The sequence below is a fragment of the Euprymna scolopes genome, chromosome 26 (genome assembly GCF_053919585.1).
Source record: "Euprymna scolopes isolate OS-2025 chromosome 26, ASM5391958v1, whole genome shotgun sequence".
Lineage (NCBI taxonomy): Eukaryota > Metazoa > Mollusca > Cephalopoda > Sepiida > Sepiolidae > Euprymna > Euprymna scolopes.
The window spans coordinates 51,442,539-51,463,649 of NC_136507.1; the positions used below are offsets into that span (position 1 = coordinate 51,442,539).

At 32.4% G+C, this 21,111-nt stretch overlaps 1 protein-coding gene across 8 annotated transcripts in view; it reads left to right on the forward strand.

Moving 5' to 3' along the window:
* Positions 1-21,111, forward strand: part of LOC145248037 (serine/threonine-protein kinase N2-like) — a 412,484-nt gene that overhangs the window by 301,062 nt on the left and 90,311 nt on the right. For 4 of the 8 annotated variants that reach the window (XM_080109765.1, XM_080109767.1, XM_080109761.1 and 1 more), the window contains exons 5-7: positions 736-753; positions 11,668-11,819; positions 20,302-20,525. In XM_080109765.1, coding sequence (XP_079965891.1) covers positions 736-753; positions 11,668-11,819; positions 20,302-20,525 — 394 coding nt within the window. The remainder of the gene's footprint in view (positions 1-735; positions 754-11,667; positions 11,820-20,301; positions 20,526-21,111) is intronic. The other 4 variants (XM_080109766.1, XM_080109768.1, XM_080109762.1 and 1 more) reach the window with 1 other exon arrangement.

Here is a 21,111-nt window from a genome sequence, read left to right on the forward strand (position 1 = left end):
TAAAATTGTTTTTATGATTGGCGATTGTTAACATCTTTCAATGGATTTACTTGTAGCTTTCCTCATTGCAATATTATAAACGTTACTGTGTTTTTGTCTGTTTATTGGCTTTTTTGTTGTTTTGTTATTGTTTTGTAATTTGCTTTTCTTTTTTTTTTTCCTCATTTGCTTTCCCTCCCTCTCAATCCCTTCTCATTCTCTCTCTTGCCCTCTATTTGTCTCTCCCCCATGCTCTATCTCATTCACTGAAACACTTAACATCCCTTTTCTCCAACTCCATCATATTTCTCTTACCCCCTTTATTCTCCCCCTTGCTGGCCAAATTTTTCCCTTCTTGCTGCCCTCTCATCTGCAGACCATTACCCTCCTCTTCATTTTTTGTCCCCTTCCCTCTTATTTTTGTTTTTGCATCTCTTTTTTTCCCCTCTTTTTTTTTTTTTTTGGCATTTCCTTTTTTTTTTTCAGGGTGTCCTCTTTTTCTCTTCCCTTTTGTTTTGTCTTTTTCTTTTTCCTTAGTGCCCTCTTCTACCTCTCCTTTTATCCCTTACCTTTTCTCTTTTGCTTTTTTTTCACCCCTTCCCTCTCACCCCTATACCTCTCCCATTATCCGCATTCTCACCTCTTCTCCTCCCTCTTTTTCTCTCCCCTCATATCTCATTATATTTTCCTTTATTTTCTTTTATATTGTTGTTGTGGTTGTTGTAAACTTTTTGTTTTATCTCATCTTATCTACAGGTCATATTTTGGCACAAGGTCAGTAAGATTTTTTCTTCATTGATTTATGAAGATACAAAAACAAATTATTGAATGCTTTGATCCCTTCTTCTGTTGATGGATATTTGGATTAAATAAAAGCCCAATTTCTTTTTTTGTCTGAACATTTTTTTTTACCATTTACAATTCTGACTTTTTTTTTTGTGTGTTATTTAATATTATTTTGAGATCCTGGTGTTATTAGATTTATTTAACTTGTAGAATATAAGAAACCAGATTCCATTTGGCTTAAAATACATGCATTGAGATTCTAATGGACTTCAAAAATAAAGGTTAAATCAAGTTTTACACAAGTTTCCATCTCCTCGATGGATGCTCTAACAAGATTTATGCATCCATCTTGTAAAGTGGAGTAACCCAGTGCTTGGATACTATACTAGGTAGTTTTTGACACCTGCATGATTAAAGAAAAAACAAAATATTAAGTTTCTACTTAGAATAAGTGTTTATTCCAAATATTTGAGGATAAATTCATCTAAGAGGCAGAAATTATCAATCACTAGAAATAAAGAAATCAAAGCATTAACATTATATCGAGCATAGTTCATCATTATATTTAATTTTAAGATACTGTCTTTTGGCTACAACGAAAGTGTAGTATCTGTTTTGGTACTACACTAAAAATTTTTTATCCTCGTTAACTAAAGGAGAAATTCTAGACTGAGATAATTTATATTTATTTCCACCCAAAGTATTCCTTTTTAGAGAATTTGATTTTCTCCCCACATTAAAACCCGACCTTGTGTCTAACTCTATTCTGATGGGGAGGCGAGTAAATAGAAACATTATATTGAACATAGAAGAATGAAATTTTAACAGCTTACCAGCAAAGTTTTTATCTTTCTTTTATAAAAATAAAACTGGAATTCTTTGATATTGTAATTATTCTTTTCTTTTATAAAGGTCTATTTTCGGTTTTATTGGCTATTATAACTTTAGAACCAAAATGATGATCTGTTCCAGCCACCTCGTACATGTTTTCAAACAAATGTGTTCATTTTGTCTTCAAAAGTTTTTACATTTTGTTATGAGTAAGCTGCTTCTCCCAATTACATAGGAGATAGCTGCTATCTTCACTTTCACACGAATATTTACTCCAACGATACTCACAAGGACTTTTTCTTATAATGTGAAAATCATTGCAATTATTTCATATTTTCTTTACTATTGTTTGTATACTGCACTAGTTTTTTAATTAAAATAACAAACACTCCCTAGAAATATTTTAATTCTTTCAAGTGTTTTGACTGTATATTCCATATATACTTTTTTTTTATATTCTGTATTAGCAGAAGATATTAAAAAACAGCTTGTAAAATGTTAAATGAATCAAAGTGGCAACTTTGCCTGATGTATAATTTATTACATTTTGCGATTAATAATTAATTTTTTTTTTTTTCAACTTTTAAATAACATTCTTAATAACTTATATGACTAAAATAAGCAATCACATTGTCATTGTATATCTTAACCAGACTTACTGTTGGAATTTTATACTACCATTTTAAATCACAAGCAAAAAAAATGGAGATTCTAATTGGGTGGACAAAAACAATTATTTTTTCATTCAGTCTAATTGCATGGTAAAACATACACATAATTGTTAGAATTTATATTGGTGAATTAGTTTAAAATAGAAATTCAACAGAACATTTTACTTTTGTTTGTTTGTTTTTTTAACTAATGAAGTATTATAGATTATATAAATATTAAGAATACTCAATTCGCTTCCTAATCATGTTTCATGCATGTTTTCTTTTTCCTTTTAACAAATTATAGAATCATTCCTGTAGTTCAATGTTTTATGGTTTTGTAAATGGCTGTAGTTAAAACAAACGCGTACACACACACACACACACACACACACACACACACACACACACACACACACACACACATATTCTGCTTCAGATGTACCACATTTCAAATTTTAACTGTTTTTCTTGAGAAACTCTTGGAACAATAAAGACAATGCCACAATAAAGACAATCCACATAATATTTCTTGAAATATATCAGCACTTTACTCTATTTTGACATCACTCAGATTGTGTTGGTTTAGACGTGTGAACTATATTCATGGGCAGATTAGCATTTCACATGTTCTTTCAATTTCCACATCTTTCACCTGAGGATAAACTTTCTCGTTACATCAGGAACTTTCTTCAGCAGGAGATCTGCAAAGATTGTGGTTTTCTAATAGAAGAAGGAGGCATCCATGTAAGAACTGGGAAAAAGTAATCCAGGATAATCTCATGCATTTATAAACAAAAATGCTATCTTTAGAAAAAACTTACCAAGACATCAAGTAAAGATGTTAAACTATATGACAGTGGTGATATATATATATATATATATATATATATATATATATATATATATATATATATATATATATCTTGATGTTGAGATTAATAATTGATTTTATTCTGCAAATATCTTTTGATCATAAAATAAGAAAATAGATTTATATCTTTATTTTTTTTCTCTACATTCAAATGCACTTGCAATTGTTTTCAGGTCTAGAAAAGATTAATTCAATCTGGGATGAGCTTTTGTTACTTTTCTTTCCTAGTTTCCTTCAAATTTGATTAAGAAATTGGTTGCCAATTCTGTTTCAAGTAATTTCATACTCGATCACCTAATGTCTGCTTTTGGATAATTTTTTTTCTGAAAAACAAGATTCTTTATCCATGCATTATTTCTCAAAATGTGTTGATTATGTAAGCTTTTTGTAATACCTTTCTGCTTTTGATGAGTCAATCACATTCACCTCATGAATATTTTACATTAGCTCTGCATTTTACAAGATGGCCGCTAATGCTTACTATCTTTCCTGCCATTCTTCTCTTGTATTTTTGTTCTTGTTAAGAACCATTTTTATTTTCAAACTTTTAACAACATCTAACGTCATTTTATTTGTATGTTTTCATTAGGTAATGTAAAAACAAATGCTTAAAATTTCTGTATATTATGACCAACATTTGGTAAAGTTTAATTTTTTCTGTGTGTGTGTTGATATATATTAAGCTATATATGGCAATTAAGCTACAAAGCATCTTCCACATTTCATCATCAGGCTATAATGCATTATAGCTTGATGATTCTCTATGAGGATGAAACATGGAAGATTTGCTGTAGCTTAATTACCATATATTTCCATAACTTACTACCTAGCTCTCTTCATGTATTGAGCACGGAAGTAAATACTGAAAATTAACATTATCTCATAACATTTTATGTGCATACGTCATTTAAAACTAACCTGCTTTTAAATGGAAACTTTGTGTACAAATGTTAGTTGAGGATATTGTCAGAATGTAGTCATACATGTGAAATTGATAAAATAATTTTAATTTGAACATAAGTGTGTGTGTGTGTGTTTGTAAGTATTGCTTCCTTAATTTTAATATTACCAGAATTTCTTAGTAGTTTTGGTATTTTTATTTCCATTCTTATTCTGATCACAAATCTTTATTTTACTTTGAAGAAGAGATCCGTCTTGAAATATTATCCATTTAAAATATGTGAGACAAAAAAAATGAATACAATTTACATCTGAATCTCCTATCAAATTAACCCATTGTGATGGTCTTTAACACACACATAGTTATTTAATCTGAAAGCTTCCTGTTAAATCTTTTCTATTTTATCGGTGAATTGTGCCTGTTTATTTGCGCATTCCTGTTTCCAAAACTGTGCAGCCATTTTATTTTGATAATGGTTGTTGATGATATTTAATATTTAACAATCTTTTCCTCTATTCAAATTATCTGATGCTGACATTTTCCATGTTTCCAGTTGAATTTAAAGTAGATGACATTTACACTCAATTGAAATAACAATGGAGTTAAAACTTGGAAATAGTATGGATAAAAATATTAATGTAATGAGACATTGTAACAAAGGAAGAAGAAAATACTATTCCCTTCTGGCCAAATAATTAAAGAAAAAAATGAAACTTGATTTTTCTTTTTCTTTTTTCATTTTGCCTCCAAGTACACATCCTTAATCACTAAACCTTTTATCTTTTCACTCCTTCATTTCTTTTTTGATACACTTCTCAACTTCCTCATTACACCATCATATCACCTTATGCCTTAAGAGCGTACGTCTGTTCTGTTACCTCAATGTATCCTTCAGCATTTTCCATTGATCTAGTAGCTGAACCCCCCATCACTTGGTCTCTAAATTCGTGTTTCACATTTTCTTCTTTCAACTTCCATATCTTTCACCTGAAGATAAACTTTCTCTTTACCTCATGAACTTTCTTCAGCACGAGATTGCAAACAACCTGTTTGTGCTATATCAGAATTTCCTCACCGACTATTACTTTCACATTACTTCAATCTTTTTTCCTAACCATCATCATACCTCATCATATTCGAATTAACATCCATTTTGCATCTTTGCATGGGTTGGATAGTCTTAAGAAACTTATTTCCAAAGTAATCAATCTTTTGCCAGGCATGTATTCATCCCTCTTTTTCTCAAATCCATTTTTATCACATCCTCCCATGTTTTCATCAACCTTCATCTGTAAATTGAACCTTTTACCTCAACTGATCTACATCTACTAACCCAAGCAATCTCATCTTTTAATGTGGCAATACCATCTACACGCATTTCCCTATACCATCCAGATTTCCTCACCAACAGATAATCTACTTAAATCTTTGCTGTACCAGAGTCATGCATAACATGATGCATTTTCTTTTGTCCTAAAAAGGATGTAATCAGCATGTCCATGGCAACACCAAATGCTAAAATTCTATCACCATATAAATTTTCTCCATGCACGTCTTCAAAATCCTCAAGGATCTTTCCAACATGACTATTCAAATCTCCTGCCACAGCAAGTACTTCCTTATTAACTGTGTTAGTTACTACAATAAACCTCTCATAAAATTCTCGTCTGTTGTATCTTCACTTTAATGATATTGTAGTGCATAAATAGATATGGTTGTGAAAATTTTCTCACCATCAACTTCATCATGTAAATAATCTAATTTCTTAGAAATATATTCTCAAATTTTTTCCATAATTTTCTATATCTACGACTGCAAGGAATAGATAAGATTATGTCAAATATAGTGCAAAATTACACATGTAGTGCTAACTGCTGCATGATGTTTGAACATTCTTTGTGCTTTATAGATTTTCTCAATTATGATTTAGAACATTTTTGCTTTCTTAATTTAGTTGATTCCTTAAAACACAAAAAGAAACAAAAATAAGAAACAGACACTAGTGTTTTTTTTTTGTTTGTTTTTTTTCTTAAACACATAACTCTGAAAAATTCACTTTGCATTTTTAGGTCTTCGGTCTACTTAGACTAAACAAGCTAATTGTTTTTTAATATAACTTTATTGAAATGAAAAAAAATATTTTAAAAGGATTTTCATTCTATAGTATCAAAACTGTTTAATTATAAAAATCAAGCAAACTAGGTTCTTTGTATTTTCACAAGACTTTGTAACTGATATTTAATATCTAAACTATATTTTTAGTGTTGAAAGTAAATGCTTGATGGAATGGATACTGTTATAAACTATAGAATTGGTTACACTGATTTTTAAATCGCATTGAATATGTGTTCATTTATGCATTCATAGTTTTGGGAAATTTTTTCTACAGTGGATGTGGGCAAAAAAGAAACAAATAAAAAAAACAACTTGTGTTCAATTAACTCTATACACAGACGTCTTTCAGCATTGAATAACCTCAAAAAGCGTTCATTGTTAACATTTTCTTTCTAGTGTATTTCTTTGGTTTGTAGCTTAAAATAATTATTCTGTGATCTTTCCTCCCAAAACTCTTGAAAGCATTGGTGGTGCCTTCCATTTCCTGCCATTTTCTGATATCATCATTTCAGAAACAATTAGAGCTTTTTGCTTACATCCCCTCTATTTCCACCCACCCAATTCATTACTCTTCACTCCATTTCCTGAAATTTGTTTTAATGGCCTTGGCTTCCTTGCTTTTTTTTTTTTTTTTTTTTTTAATGTCCTGATAAAAACCCAAAAACTGACACGCTTGTAAATGAAGCTTATTTTTACCACTGCTATTGACAACTAAAACAAGTTTCAAATTAACTTCCTCTCCAATCATTCTCCATTGACTTTATTAGCCAAAAATGGCATCTCCTTAGCCTTGACACAGTAACTTGGAGATCTAAACTTTTTCTGCAGGTCTTGCAAGGAAATTATTCTCATGATTGAGTTTTCATCAAATCTTAATAAGTTTATTATACTCCTCTCTCGTTTATTAAATAGTTCTGTGTTCATGCTTATACATCAGTATTATTTAGCCTAACTTATCCACCAAGTGTGTAAATAGGTAATTCTTTTCCAGGGAAGGGAAGAGAGCTCTATCCCTACTCCTCTCTCATTCCTGCTATCTGGGAATATGATGGAAACTATATTCATGTGGGGAAAATGTGCTTTTACCAGAAAACCTACTTACAATTTCATTTTGATTGCTAATACCTTGATAGCATTGCCTGCTTCTGGCTCAATGGATTTAATGGCCCTTTTGTGTTTATTGAGTTTTAGACGCTGTAATAATTCTTCAAAAATAGAAATGTTGTATGGCTTTTGCCTTGATATTTTTATCTAAAATATTAAGTGAATAAAAAACTTGTATGCCATGTGAACATAATGATATGCAAGAATTTGTTAAAAAAACAAAAAAACAAACAAACAATTATTATTCAAAATAAGAGCCATCCATTGCCCACAGCCTTTTGCCAAACAACCTGGAAGCTTTCAGCTTTGAATAAAAAATATTCTTGACAGTTTTCTTGAACTTCATTGAAAGACTCAAGTCATTGACTCTTCATAAAGTGCTGCATTGATCAGAAGACTATAGTCAGATGGAGCGATGTCTTAACCATAGGGTGGATGAGGCAGAACTTTCACTTTGCAAGATCTCCATCGTTTTTTTTTCTAATTCAGGAAATATAGAATCCTATTTGTAACTCAGAAAAAATGGAATTTCTGCTGAAGTCATTTTTTCTTTTTTATTTCTACCTTAGCTTGATTTTCTTTCTTTATTTTTTTTTTCTCTTCCTTCTTGCGTTGTCTTTTTCTCGTTTTCCTGTTTTTTTCTCTCTTTCTCCGCCTGTCTCAGCTTTTCTAACTTCCTTTTCCCCTCTCTGGAAATGTTAATTTTGTCATACTTCAAACGATTCATGATGGGAAGAATAAAAAATGTAGAAACAAAGGACAGGTTAGGAAATTGATGGGTGAGGTAGAGCATTGATCTTCATTTCAGATTATTTTGCCATCACACACACACACACATATATATATATATATATATATATATATATTTTAATACACAAACTTTTTTCTTAACCTAGTATTATAGAAATCGGTAATCCTAATAAAGATGTGGTGAATCATTAATCACAAAGCCATTAAAAAACGATCTTTTATTTTCTAAATAGTTAGATTTTTTTCTGTGTTGGTTCTTCAATAGTCATAAACTCAGAACTTTGGTGCCTATTAATAACACGCATGTTGTTGTTTGATTTTTTTTTTTTTTTTTTTCTTTTTATATAATTAAAAACTTTACTAATGTTTTTTTTAATTAAAACTATGGCAGCACAAATGTTTACTATTTTTACATTTGTGAGCAAAAGCGTAAAAATGTAAGATTTACAAAGCACCAGTTAACATTGCAGATGTTTTCTGCTGCCATAGTGATTGCACAGAATGACTCCAAATCTTTCTCTAGAGATATTTTACTGGTTTGAATCTCATTTGGCCATCATTTTCTAAGATCTCTGCCTTTTCAATTTTTATTGAAATATTTTATTTTTACTTAATTTTTTTATCACAACTGTCATGGCTCAGTAGAAATTGAAACATAAGTCAAATCTATTTTACAAATTATTCAATTAGTTTTCTTTTATCTTGAGAAGAATATATATATCCCCTGAACGACTGCCTGAGTGGTGAGCTTTAAAGTGAAGCAAATATTACACAATATTCAGTAGCACACTTCTGATCTGTCATTGCTTAAGTCAAGAAGAAATCAAGAACAGGAAGCTTCACTGGTATAAGCGAAAAGCTTGATGTTCGTTGAGTTTTCCTTTTCTAGTTACCTTATCAAGGCTAGCCTACTATACTGTCATCATAACTAGAAAGTGGAGTGACGTCCTCATATCTTTCCCCTTAAGGTATTAAAATGACTATATAACAACATTGTCACCCATTTAAGTACTGATCAGACTCTGCTTTGCTTAAACTTTAGTGATATGACAAGAATCAGTGTTTCAATGCCATATAGCTATAATTTATTTATATTGGGGTAAATGGATTGTCAAGTGTAGAGGAATTAAAATATAAAAAAAACTAATTTTGTCGTTTGAATATATTTATCACTTTCAGAAGAAAAGTTGTTTCGTTTTAGTAAATTCCCTCTATTTGTTTTTCAACTGACATCAAGAGAGTATCATCAAAATGACATGAAAGCATTAAATTTAGCAATAGATTAAATAATATGAATACTCTTTTCGATATCTGTAAAAAAGCTGAGAAAAAAGATATTCCAATTCATATTAGTAAATTTTTGCGTACATCTATTCATATCTGAGGGGATTTTTTCATCTGCTGATTTGTAATACTTATATATTTTTTCCACAATGAACCTTAATGTTTTAAGCAAGTATACAATCAAATTGAATGAAAATGTGTGTTAATCTTCATTACATGTCTACAATTAGTGTTGGCTTGTCTTAAGAGTTCTTAAATTATTTTTTTTAAATTTCATGGGTGGGGGTAAAACTTATACTTGAAATATTTACATTATTAAGTGCACAATTTTAATGAATTCATTTGAATGATCATTCATTTTCCATTTAAAATATATTCTTATTTTCATTCTATTTCCCTTTATCGTGTCAAATAGTTTTATCAATCAGATTCTGCAGATATTCTTCTGATGAACGCCATCTTATGAATATAAACTCTTGTCTTGACCATTTTTAAATGATTTATTTCATATATTCACATTCTAACATCAATAATTTTTCTATCATGATACTGGCTTTCTTTTGATTAATACTATTGTGATGAAATTTCATAAAATAAAAAGAAAAAAATTCTTACCAGGACATCTATTTTATTTTAGAGACTTATTTATTTTTAGTTTCCTTTTGAGGGTAACTAATTCTGGTTGTTAGCAAGAAACGATGTAGATTGACAATTCAAGGATTATCGCTTTCACTTCAGTTGTCTTTCTGCCCCAAAGAATCCCAATCAGATGCTACACACTTGTATCATAGCAATTAAGAACTTTTCAATCAACAAAAAAGCAAGTTAAACTTTTTACACTCATTGCTCTATTTTTGTAATATTTTATTAACTGTAATATTTGATATCTAATTTATAAATAGTTGCACGTGTGTTAGGAATAGTTTATTATTGAACATATTGTAACAATGCATGTTTTTTACAAAATATTCATCACTTATTAAGGGTTAAGGAATTTACGTTAGTCAGTGGGACATTATTGTAGTAATCCTTAGTAGTGGAAATTTGATAAATTGGATTATACAAGAGGACGGCTCATTAAGAACTTGTTTACGTTAGACTTGAAGATGACCATATTGTAGTCAGTTGGAAAGGAGGGCGATAGAAGAGATGCAGTTCTGAGAAAGAAGCTTTGTTCATGGCATCTACATTTAGTGTTGCCATAGATTGTAGTGTTAACATAAATGTCTTTGAATGACCTTAGGATGTAATTTGGGAGATCGTTGATGTAAACCAGAAAGAGTTGGGCCCAGGATTGACCCCTGAGGGAATCCAGCATTAATACTGAGAGCTTCTGATTTCTGCTCATCAATCACTACTCTTATAAACCTATTGGAGAGAAATGATTTAATGATTGAGAAGATATTTCCAGCTATACCGTAACTGGAGATCTTGTAAAGTAGACCTTTATGCCATACCCTATCAAAGGCCTTTGATATGTCAAGAGCAATTGCCCTAGAAAGGAAGCTTCCGTTGAGAGATTCACTAATTGTATCAAATATGACACAAGCAGTTAGAAAAAACAATTGAAATGCGTTAACAAATACGTTTAAAATTATTTCCCAACAGAACATGAAAAGTCTGTTAATGACAACATGAAAATTACTATACTAAATACACAAATTGTGAAGGTGACATAAGAATGTTTGAGTACACACAAATCTAAACATAGAATTTATTTCAAAAGTGGTGAGTAGGATTATAAAGTTTTTGAACTCTTCCTAATAGGAGAACGTTGTACAGAGCGTTTGTCCAGTTTGAAGGTTGCACCAATAAGAGGATTAGTCTCTTTTTAATTTATGGTCAAGGTGAGCAGGTACTAAATCATGATCATAGCACCTTCAATGTTGGTGCCAATCGTCTCTAAGAAGGATAACTCTGAACCCAACAGTACCATTAACCACTATTTCTTCATGGTTGTTGAATGGGTAGTCATTGAAAAAAAAAAAAAATAAATAATAATTGTAAACTTATGTGGAACATAAAACCATTATTATTCCTATGGCAGAGATGAAAAGTCAGCAATTTTTTCAATTTTTTTTTTTTTTTAAACCAACTTGATTTTCAACTGACTACTTTTTTCAAGAGTTTTTTTTTGTCTAATCATGCTTTCTTTTAAATAAGAATATACCAAATTAGTTACATTTTATCTAATTGATATCGTTTGTTTTATGAACCCAACCAATTAGCTAAATTAAGTAAGTAATTAAGTTTTATAGCATTTCATCATCCTCATCACAAATAATTAAAATGATGGAATACAAATTAAAAATGTAAAAAAAATGAGAAAGGAAATTTGGAAATTACACTGAAAATGTCTGATTAATTTTACAAAATTTTTTGAATATTTTCAGGTCAACAAACTGAGGTGCTCTCACCACGAGAACTGCGTATTGAAGAATTACGGCATCACATGAAAATTGAGGCTGCTGTAATTGATGGTGCTAAGAATGCCATAAAACTGCTGCAGAATGGAAAAACTCAAGACAAGAAGGCGTTACAAGAAGTTAGTGGTCAAGATAATCTTGAAATATTTATTAATTCATTTTTAAGACTGTTGTAGTTTGCTTGAAACATTGTGTATATTGTATAAATGATTTTGGAAGGCTTTGAGTAATAAGAAAACTGAACAAAAGAAGGAAAATAAAACCCACAAGACATATGGAATTTTGGTATCTGTGGATAATAATTTTTTATTTATCACTTACTCAATTTGTAAAGTGTAACCAGTCAATTATTTTAATTAATGAAGATTTTGTATTTATTATTAGAGCCAATTCTTTATTGATTATTATAGTGTACCCAATATATAATAGTGGTCAGTCCTAAAATATGCTTAAATATAATTTAATTCATGCAGGTTACATATTTATTCTAGATCTAATACTCTATTGATTATTATATTGTACCCAATATATAGTAGTGATTTCAAGTTTGAAAAAAAAATGTATGATTTGAGTGCCATCAGCTAGAATCCAAATCAAAACATTTAGCACTTCAGTCAGTTTTAGGCATTATTGTTGTGCTATCTATAGATGGATAAGAAAAATATTAATTAACTTTAACATATAAATATATATTTGTGCATGCATAGAAATAATAGCTTTAGTTAACTTCTATCTATTGAATGCCAATTTAAAATATTTTTTGACCCCTTAGCACCTATGTTTACTGGTTAAAAAGCAAATTAAAGTTGTGCTACAGGTCTAAGTCTCCTATATATCAAGTTTCAAGTCTGTAGACCAAAGCTCGACAGGAGTTTGGTAGAGGCTGCTCCTCACACACAGACAAGGTCACTTATATATCTATATATCTATAAAAGTGAATGTGTCTGTGTGTGAGGAGCAGCCTCTACCAAACTCCTGTCAAGTTTTGGTCTACAGACTCAAAATTTGTATATACAGAGTACTGAAATTTGTGATCGGTTTACGGCCAGAAATTTGGCTATTAAGGGGTCAAAGTTCAGCGATTTGACCTTTGAGAACTCTACCAAACTCCTCCGCCAATTTTGGGTCTAAACACTTGAAATTTTAGATATAGGTTCCTTGGACATGGATCTAACTTAATAACTTGATTTGAGGCCAAAACAATAAATGTTAGGGGGTCATAATAGGAGTCAAAGTTAAAAAAAAAATTGATCCCTGCGGTCTCTACCAATTTCTACAATTTCTGGTCTAAACATTTGAAATTTTACATAAAGGGTATTCAGAGATAGGGCAAGCTTTTTAATCTGTTTGGGTCAAAAATTTTTAGTTACCAATATATAAATGTATGTATGTATGTTTGCATGTCTGCTTAAAACTTTTGACAGAGACGACGGATTTTACCAAGATCAGTATCGTTTTGAAGTTCGACCTTTCAGACAACAAATATCGAAAAATTGGCTAAAGACATTAATATCTTCACCTTCAACTTGGCACTTTTCTACAGGGGAGGGGGGGGGTCGCTTTTTTCGCTGATATTTTTGAAAGTCATCCTCTCCTTTCGATTGTCTAGTCTTAATTAAAAAAATAAGTCGCTTCCGGTTTGGCAGTGGTCATAAGAGCAAAGACGTCATGTTTTTTTTCCCGTTCTTTTCCTCCTTCGCGGTACGGGTTTGAGCCTGCCTTCCTACTACCACTTTTTTTTTTGTTGCTCAACATATACATTCAAACACCCGGGTAACGCCGGGCTGAAATGCTAGTATCTATATAAATAAAAATGGAAATGTATGTTTGTTACTTACCTATAATCTAAAAAAAACTACTGGACTGATTGTTTCGACATTTTGGTCTAGCATTTTCATTGTACACATGCATGTTTTTATATCTCTTTTTGATTATAATGTTCTACTTAATTTTTATTTAATATTATTTAATTAGGTGGGTTTCTTTGTTATGATGTTGCCATTTTATTATATGGGGAAATATCACCGCCGGTGATTCACCAGTCACATGACATCGATAAAACATTAAACTTTTATATATTTTTAGGTTGTAGGATAAATGTCTACAGATACATATTCACAATAATAAATGACTGCAGAATATCAGTAAAATGCTTTTTATTATGTTTTAGTTTTATAGATGCATCATATATAATTTATTTTTTTAAATATGTTCATAAAAATGAGCATTAAACAGATTTGACATAAAAATCGTTAAAAATTTAATTGATAAAAATGCATACACCTCATATTTTTTTTGTCTTTTTTCAATTTTTTTTTAATTTACTAAAAGAAAATGCAAAAAAAAAAAAAAAAAAATGAATATTCAATGATTTTAGGGGATGCTCAGTTTCAAATAAAATCTGGTAAATCTGTCCCCTATCTTGGAACCACTCGACAGATACACAAAACAGATTTATTAAAAAATCTGTTTCATTATTTGTCATTGAGGACAGTTTTACTAATTGTGATTAATTCCTATTTCAGTCACCTAAATTATTCAGAGTGAAATGAGTTTTGGAATTTATATCCAAACATAACTATTATTTTTACTTAAAAAATGACATCAAGTTTCATCATGAAACCACCACAAACTTCTGCTTCTGTTATATTAGAAACTGAGCGACCCCTAAAAATCTTTAAATATTGAATTTTTTGAAAAAATAATTTTGCAGAATGTGGTAGATGAGTTTCTAATCAATAATAATAGAATCGATTTACCAGAACTTTGTATAAGAAACTGAGCTCTTCTTAAAAATCTTTAAATATTGATTTTTTTGCATATTGGTTTAATTTATTAGTTTGCAATCATTAATAATCTGCTCCAAAAATTGGAAAAAAAAAAAAAGAAAATATATGTGGGGTATTCATTGTACAGGTCAGCTGATAAAAAGGATGCTTCTTCATTATTGTAGTGCAAATCTGACAGCCGAAAAGTTGATTTTTAATTAGAAGACAATGATAACTACTTACATTTGTTGTCAATTTCAACAATAAGTAATGTTATTTACCTAATTGTCATGTCACAATTATTTAAGTCTTCTATGATTCAACGAAAAAATGATTTTGGCTATGTTTGTTTCGTCACGTGACATGTTATGTAAACATAAGGGAAATAACTAAAATTTCTAATTTCTTTGAAAACTATTTTCTTTAATAATTAATCTCTACCTTATCATTTTTGTAAGTTTTATATATTTTCATTACTGTGACATGGCAATTCAGTAGATACTATTGGTTTAATTTGAAAAGCAATATTTCGATTTTCGAAATTCACTACAATAACAAAGAAGCACCGAAATGTTTACGAATATTCTCATTAATTATATTAGAAAGCAATATATTTTCTCCAAAAAATGGGTGAAAATAAGGATATTTATTTGAATAAAAAAAACAAGTTTGCCAAAGTATTTCCTTTTTTTAAAATTTATCCTACATTTTTTTCATTCTTTTCTCCTTTTTCTTCCTTCTGAATTATCATTGGTCTCCCACTTTGTTGGTTTATTCTTTAAACAGTTTTCTTTTCAATTTTTCCATCAATTTATTATTGATAAAACACTATACTTTCATACAAAAAGAAAATCAGCTAAATTTTATAATTTACAAAATTTTCCACACATGTCTATAGTAAAATTAAACCCTCATATTTTCCCCTCTGTCAACCTGTGCAGCAAACATGCATTGAATGATTTCACAGATATACTATTTTAATTTAAGATATTGCACTCCACAATTTACTTGGCGTTTGCAATAATCATTACCAAGGCTCAGGTACAATTTTTACAGTTGTGTGACTTACAGCTACACCCTGATAGCTTTCGTTATATTACAAAACTGAGCGTATAGAAGCAAGAAAATGACAAACGAAAAGGTTGAGTTTAAACTCTTTATTCAAAGTTAAAACGATAGTGAAAGAACTGTTTGGTGTGTCAGGATAATTCGGCGGCAGGGTGTCGGTAGGAATGCTGGTCGGGTGTTGATATGAACTCTGCGAAGATCTAAGTTGTTGTCAGGCTTAGGTGAGGGGCGGTGATGGCAGGAAAGTGGCTTATGTGTTCTGGCGTCTGGGATATGGGTGCGGCGATGGTGGAAAAGGAGTAATCTAAATAGCAGGTGCTAATGTGGAGAGTTTTTTTTTTATATACATGGAGGTCACCACTTATCAAGGCATGGAAGCCACTTGGGGATAAGGGTTATTGTAAGTACAGTAATCAATGAGATAGTATTGTAGTAATCATTAGTATTGGATGTTTGATAGGGTGTCTTACTTAAGAGAGTGGTTTGTCAGGAATTTGTTTATGTTGGACTTGAAGACATCCAAGTTGTAGTCAGGTGGGAAACAGGCAAACGGAAGAGAGTTCCACAGTCGTGTATTTCTGAGAAAGAACCTCTGCTCATGGAATCTACGTTTGGATTTAGGCACAGATAAAGAGTGGGGAAAATTAATGACAGTAGTTTCAGCTAGACGGGTGTTTTTTGTGAAAGATTGGCGAGGGGGGGGACCAGAGATTGGAGCTTAGATGAGCACTTGCCATGGAAATAATGATAAAACAAAGACCGGCTTGCAACGTCTCTTCTGTGGGAAAGAGGCTGCAGGGAAGAGAAAAGGGCATTCCCCACTAAGCCACAAAGTCTATTTTGTACTCTGTTAAGGCAGGATAGGCTGCTTTTAGCAGCTCTTGCCCAGATGTGGCAGCAGTACTCCATCCTTGGACGTACTTGGCTTTTATACAGATAGAGAATTGCATCAGTAGTGAGATATCTTCTGGAGCGATAGAAGGATCCCACCATTTTCCCAGCGTCCTTGGCAACAGACCTGATGTACGTGTTCCATTTCAGATCAGTAGTAAAAGTCAAATCCAGAAGTTTGTCAAAACATGGAGCGTCCCCAAGACGAGAGCCGTCCATTTCAATTGATGCAAGATGGGGATCATTGTTGATGCTGTAAAGACAGAAGCTTGTTTTTGGATGCATTAAAAGTAACCAGCCACCTCTTCCCCCCTACTGTACCACGCACTCAAGATCAGAGGAGAGAGAATCAGAGAGAACTTTGTCATTTATGGCCTTTGATGTGTTGTCATAGATGGTCGTGTCATCAGCATAGATGTCAACGAATGATCTAAGTATATGTTTTGGGAGATCATTGATGTAGATCAGGAAGAGAGTTGGGCCCAGGATGGACCTCTGAGGGACTCCAGCATTAATACTAAGGGCCTCTGTTTTCTGCCCATCAACCACTACTCTTATGAGCCTATCAGAGAGAAATGATTTAATAATTGAGAAAACATTTCCAGTGATACTGTAGCTGGAAATCTTGTGAAGTAGGCTCTTATGCCATACCTTATTGAAGGCCTTTGATATGTCCTGAGCAGTTGCCCTGGAAAGGAAGCCTTTGTCAAGAGATTCACTAATCCTATGAGATATAACCGCTAGCACATCTGCTGTAGATCTTGCGGAGCGGAAACCATATTGCATGTCACTAAGAAGGTTGTTTCTGCTGAGGTGGTTGACTACTACTTTATTTAATATGGATTCTAACAACTTACTCATGAGACACAGGAGACTTATTGGTCTGTACTGAGAGGGAGATGACTTTTCGCCTGAATTCTTAAATACAGGGCATACTGATGAGGTTTTCCAGGGTGTTGGAAAGCACTTCTCCTTAAGGCAACGCTTAAACAGTTTTGTAAGTATGGGGGCAAGTTCTGGTTGGAGCTTTTTCAGCACTGTAACTGGAATGCCGTCAGGGCCAGTTGCTTTACTGGAATCAAGGTTCTTGATTAGCTTGACGACCTCATGCATAGATATTTGTATGTTGCGTAGCATGTTATCTGTTATAGGAGGAAATACGGGGAGTTGATGGCCTTCGTTGCTTAGGGTAGAATTAGCTGCAAAGTTCTTGGCAAATAGTCTGGCCTTGTCTGATGCTGACGAGATGACCTCAGGTCCATTGATGATGGTTGGGATAGAATGCACGCTTCTGTTCAGGATCCTGTTTGCTATTTTCCAAAACTGGTGGGTACCAAGCCGTTGCTCAGCTACTTTGGATGTAATGGACTGAGCATATAGCTCTCTTGCATTTTTTATTACTGCTTTACAGTGGTTGCTGGCAGTCCTGAAAGAAGCTTTAGTCTCAGTACATCTATTACGTTGGTAGTTATGGAGAAAGTGATTTCTGTGCGCGATGGCAGCAGCACATTCTGGGGAGAACCATGGCTGGCTGTTAGGTTTTTGTTGGAATTTTTTGGATGGCATGAATCGGTCTATGCCTACAATTAACCATTCGATTAGGTCTGATACTATATAGGACACATCCTTTTTAAACATGAAATGCAGAGATAGATCAGATATGAATGTACGGAAGCTATCCCAGTCAGCCATAAAGTATCAATATACAGTACGGTGGAGAGGTATGTCTGAAGACTTATTACATTTCATTTTTATCTTAACTGATATAACAGAGTGGTCGGAGGATCCCAGGGGAGATAGAACGGAACATGAACATAGCTCAGGGGAAGTTGTGAGAAAAAGGTCTAGAAGGCTTGCATACTGACTGGTAGTATCGGGCACACGGGTGGGTTTGTGAACAATCTGAGTGAGGTTATAGACAATGGCAAAATGATGACAGAACATCCCCTCATCATCGGTGTTATTTGAGTTGGTCAGCCATTCCACATTATAGATATTGAAGTCACCGCAAATGTGAATGTTAGCCGAAGGATGAGCAGACAGGATGTGGTCAATTTTCTCAGACATACTCTTAGATAGTAACCCCACTATTGTGGGGGCGATAGAGGGCAAATATAAATGCTGTGGTGTAAGCTAGTGCAACCCGGAAGCACATATAAGGTAAATTAGGGTCTTCTCTGGAGATATCCCTACCACATGGGAAGCCATCTTTAATGTAGGCACACACTCCATGCCTATCTTGAGGGCCAGATTTAGATGTTAAGTTAGAGTATCCGTTAATTATTAACTCATCTAGGGAAGTGGTCGGCCCTATGCCAGTTTCACTTCGAAAGAATATGTCCGGTTTTGTCTCCTGTAATTGTGTTGGCGAGTCGCACCTGCTATTGGCAGATAAGCCTTGCTGTCTGGTGTGCTGGTGTGATCTGGCTATGGTGGTGGCGACGGAAGAGGGGCTAATCTTCAAGGCTTACTATCCAGTATCACGAGTGAGGTGGCGGTGGCGCAGTAATTTCAATAGCTGGTGTCGCTGCCGAGGGGTTAACTGTTGCTGACGGAGCGAGATTCACAGCTTGACCTGCAGGGGCCGATCTGCCCGCTTGTTGAAAACGCTGTCATTTTTATACTTGCAATGTGGACGTAGTTGTAGACAAAAAAATGGGTTTTATCATTGGTCAGCATTTTGCTTTTTATTTGTGTTGGTTTTTTGTGTTTTAATGTGTTGTAGGGAGTTGTCTGTTTGGCGTTTGTATACGTGTTATGTCTATTTAAAGCTAAGAAAATTGTGAATGTGTTCTAGTAGGTGTTGTACTGTTGCAGTGTTTTGTGAAATAATTATTCGTGTTTATATGGTGCTGGAGTGGCGTCTACTGTGATGTTTGTGTTTTGTATTTTGATTTTTCAGTTGATCTGTGGCTTCCTCTGGCGGTTTTCTTTGAAGTGTGAGTTATTCTGTTGATGTGTGTACATAAAAAGAATGGGCTTTGATGTTGTCGTGTGTGTTTAGTGTGTTCATTTATGTTTTATCGACGAATGGGCTTTGTTTTAGCGTCGCCATTATTATTACTGCTGCTGCTCTTGCTTGTTTCTGGTTTATTCATGTAAATATGGACGGATATGCGATATAACCCCCCCCCCCCAGATCAGCTGGTATATATATATATATATATATATATATATATATATATGTATGAGATTAATTCATTAAAAAGTTAAAACAATAGCAATTATTATTTTTGTAAAAGAATTAAACTATTATTAAAAAAAAGTAATGGCTTAATTTCTGTAAAAAGAATTCAATATTAACCCCCCTTGCCTACTATTCCCATCATTTAAAACCCTGTTTAATTCTTCTATTAAAAAGATTTAGACTGTTAATATTCATCCGCATTAACAGAACATGATGTATCTCGAGGAATAAATCTTAAAAAAAATTCACTCTATTTTTTATGGGCAGTTATAGTTACTGTTGTACAATTGAGAAATTCAGAACATTACAGTTTCACAGTAGACCTCTCTTAAGGAGAAGGTGCAGGCTCCAGTAAGCAGAGAACCATGAAAGTGTACAGCTTATAGCGAGCCATATACTTATCCGGCTCTGAAAATGTTTTTAGTAAATGCATCAGTATTACCACACATGTGAAAATATAACCAAACGATTAACAATGAAGTTTTATTGGCAAGCATGTAATGAAGCACTTCAAAGGATGGATGGATTTCTTAAAAAAAAAAAAAATAATTGATTCTTTTAAAACATTAAATAGTTTTAATTTTTAGAATATCTACAAGGATGGGTAAGAATAGGTTCTATGATGATATTTTTTGTTTGTTTTGTTAAATATAGGTTGACTGTATTAATTTTTTTGTTTTTTTTTAGGCTCAACAAAGTTTAACGGAATCCAACCACAAGTTGGAACTGTTAGAAATATCATTGAATAAACGTCTAGATGAGATGGAGCTTCATTCTGCTCGTGTTGAACTCTTGAAAGCTGAGTTGGAGGCATGCAGACCACACAGTGGACCAAGAGACAAACAGACAAGTCTCTTGCTTAATACTAATTTCACTAAAGCCGCAGCTCTCACAGGAACATTGGAGGTCAGGTAAGTGCAAACAAAAAATCAATTATTGTGTACATTTAACACAGCAGTGTTAAAATGGAATATGAATTTTTAAAAACCATGATTTCTATTGCACAGATTTTAATGTTTCTGCTTTTAGTTAAACTACAATTAACTTCTTTTTCATCAAAACATATTACTGATTTGGTAGGCTTTATATACTGAGTGAAATGCATAAAGACAATCCTGAATTAGTAGGATGACTATAATTATGATGCCTTGTTTTTTGTTAATTCCAACCTTAAGAGCTTGGATGAAGGTAAAAAGTCTGCAGAAATTCTCTAAGAAAATAGATGTTAAAATATCTATAGATATCAATCATAGTGTAGTACATTTTCTGTATGTTACATTGGATTTGGTTAATAACATATGATCTCTATCATATACTGAACCATAATTTATTGTACATAGATAATAATTCTAACTATCCACATTCTGTTAAAAAAAAAAATCCATAATTTCATCTATCTTTGAAATAATAAATTATCTAAATATAAACAGCTGTTTAATGAAATATATCATACTATAATAAGGCTCTAACTAAGTCAGGTTATAGAGATGAGATTAG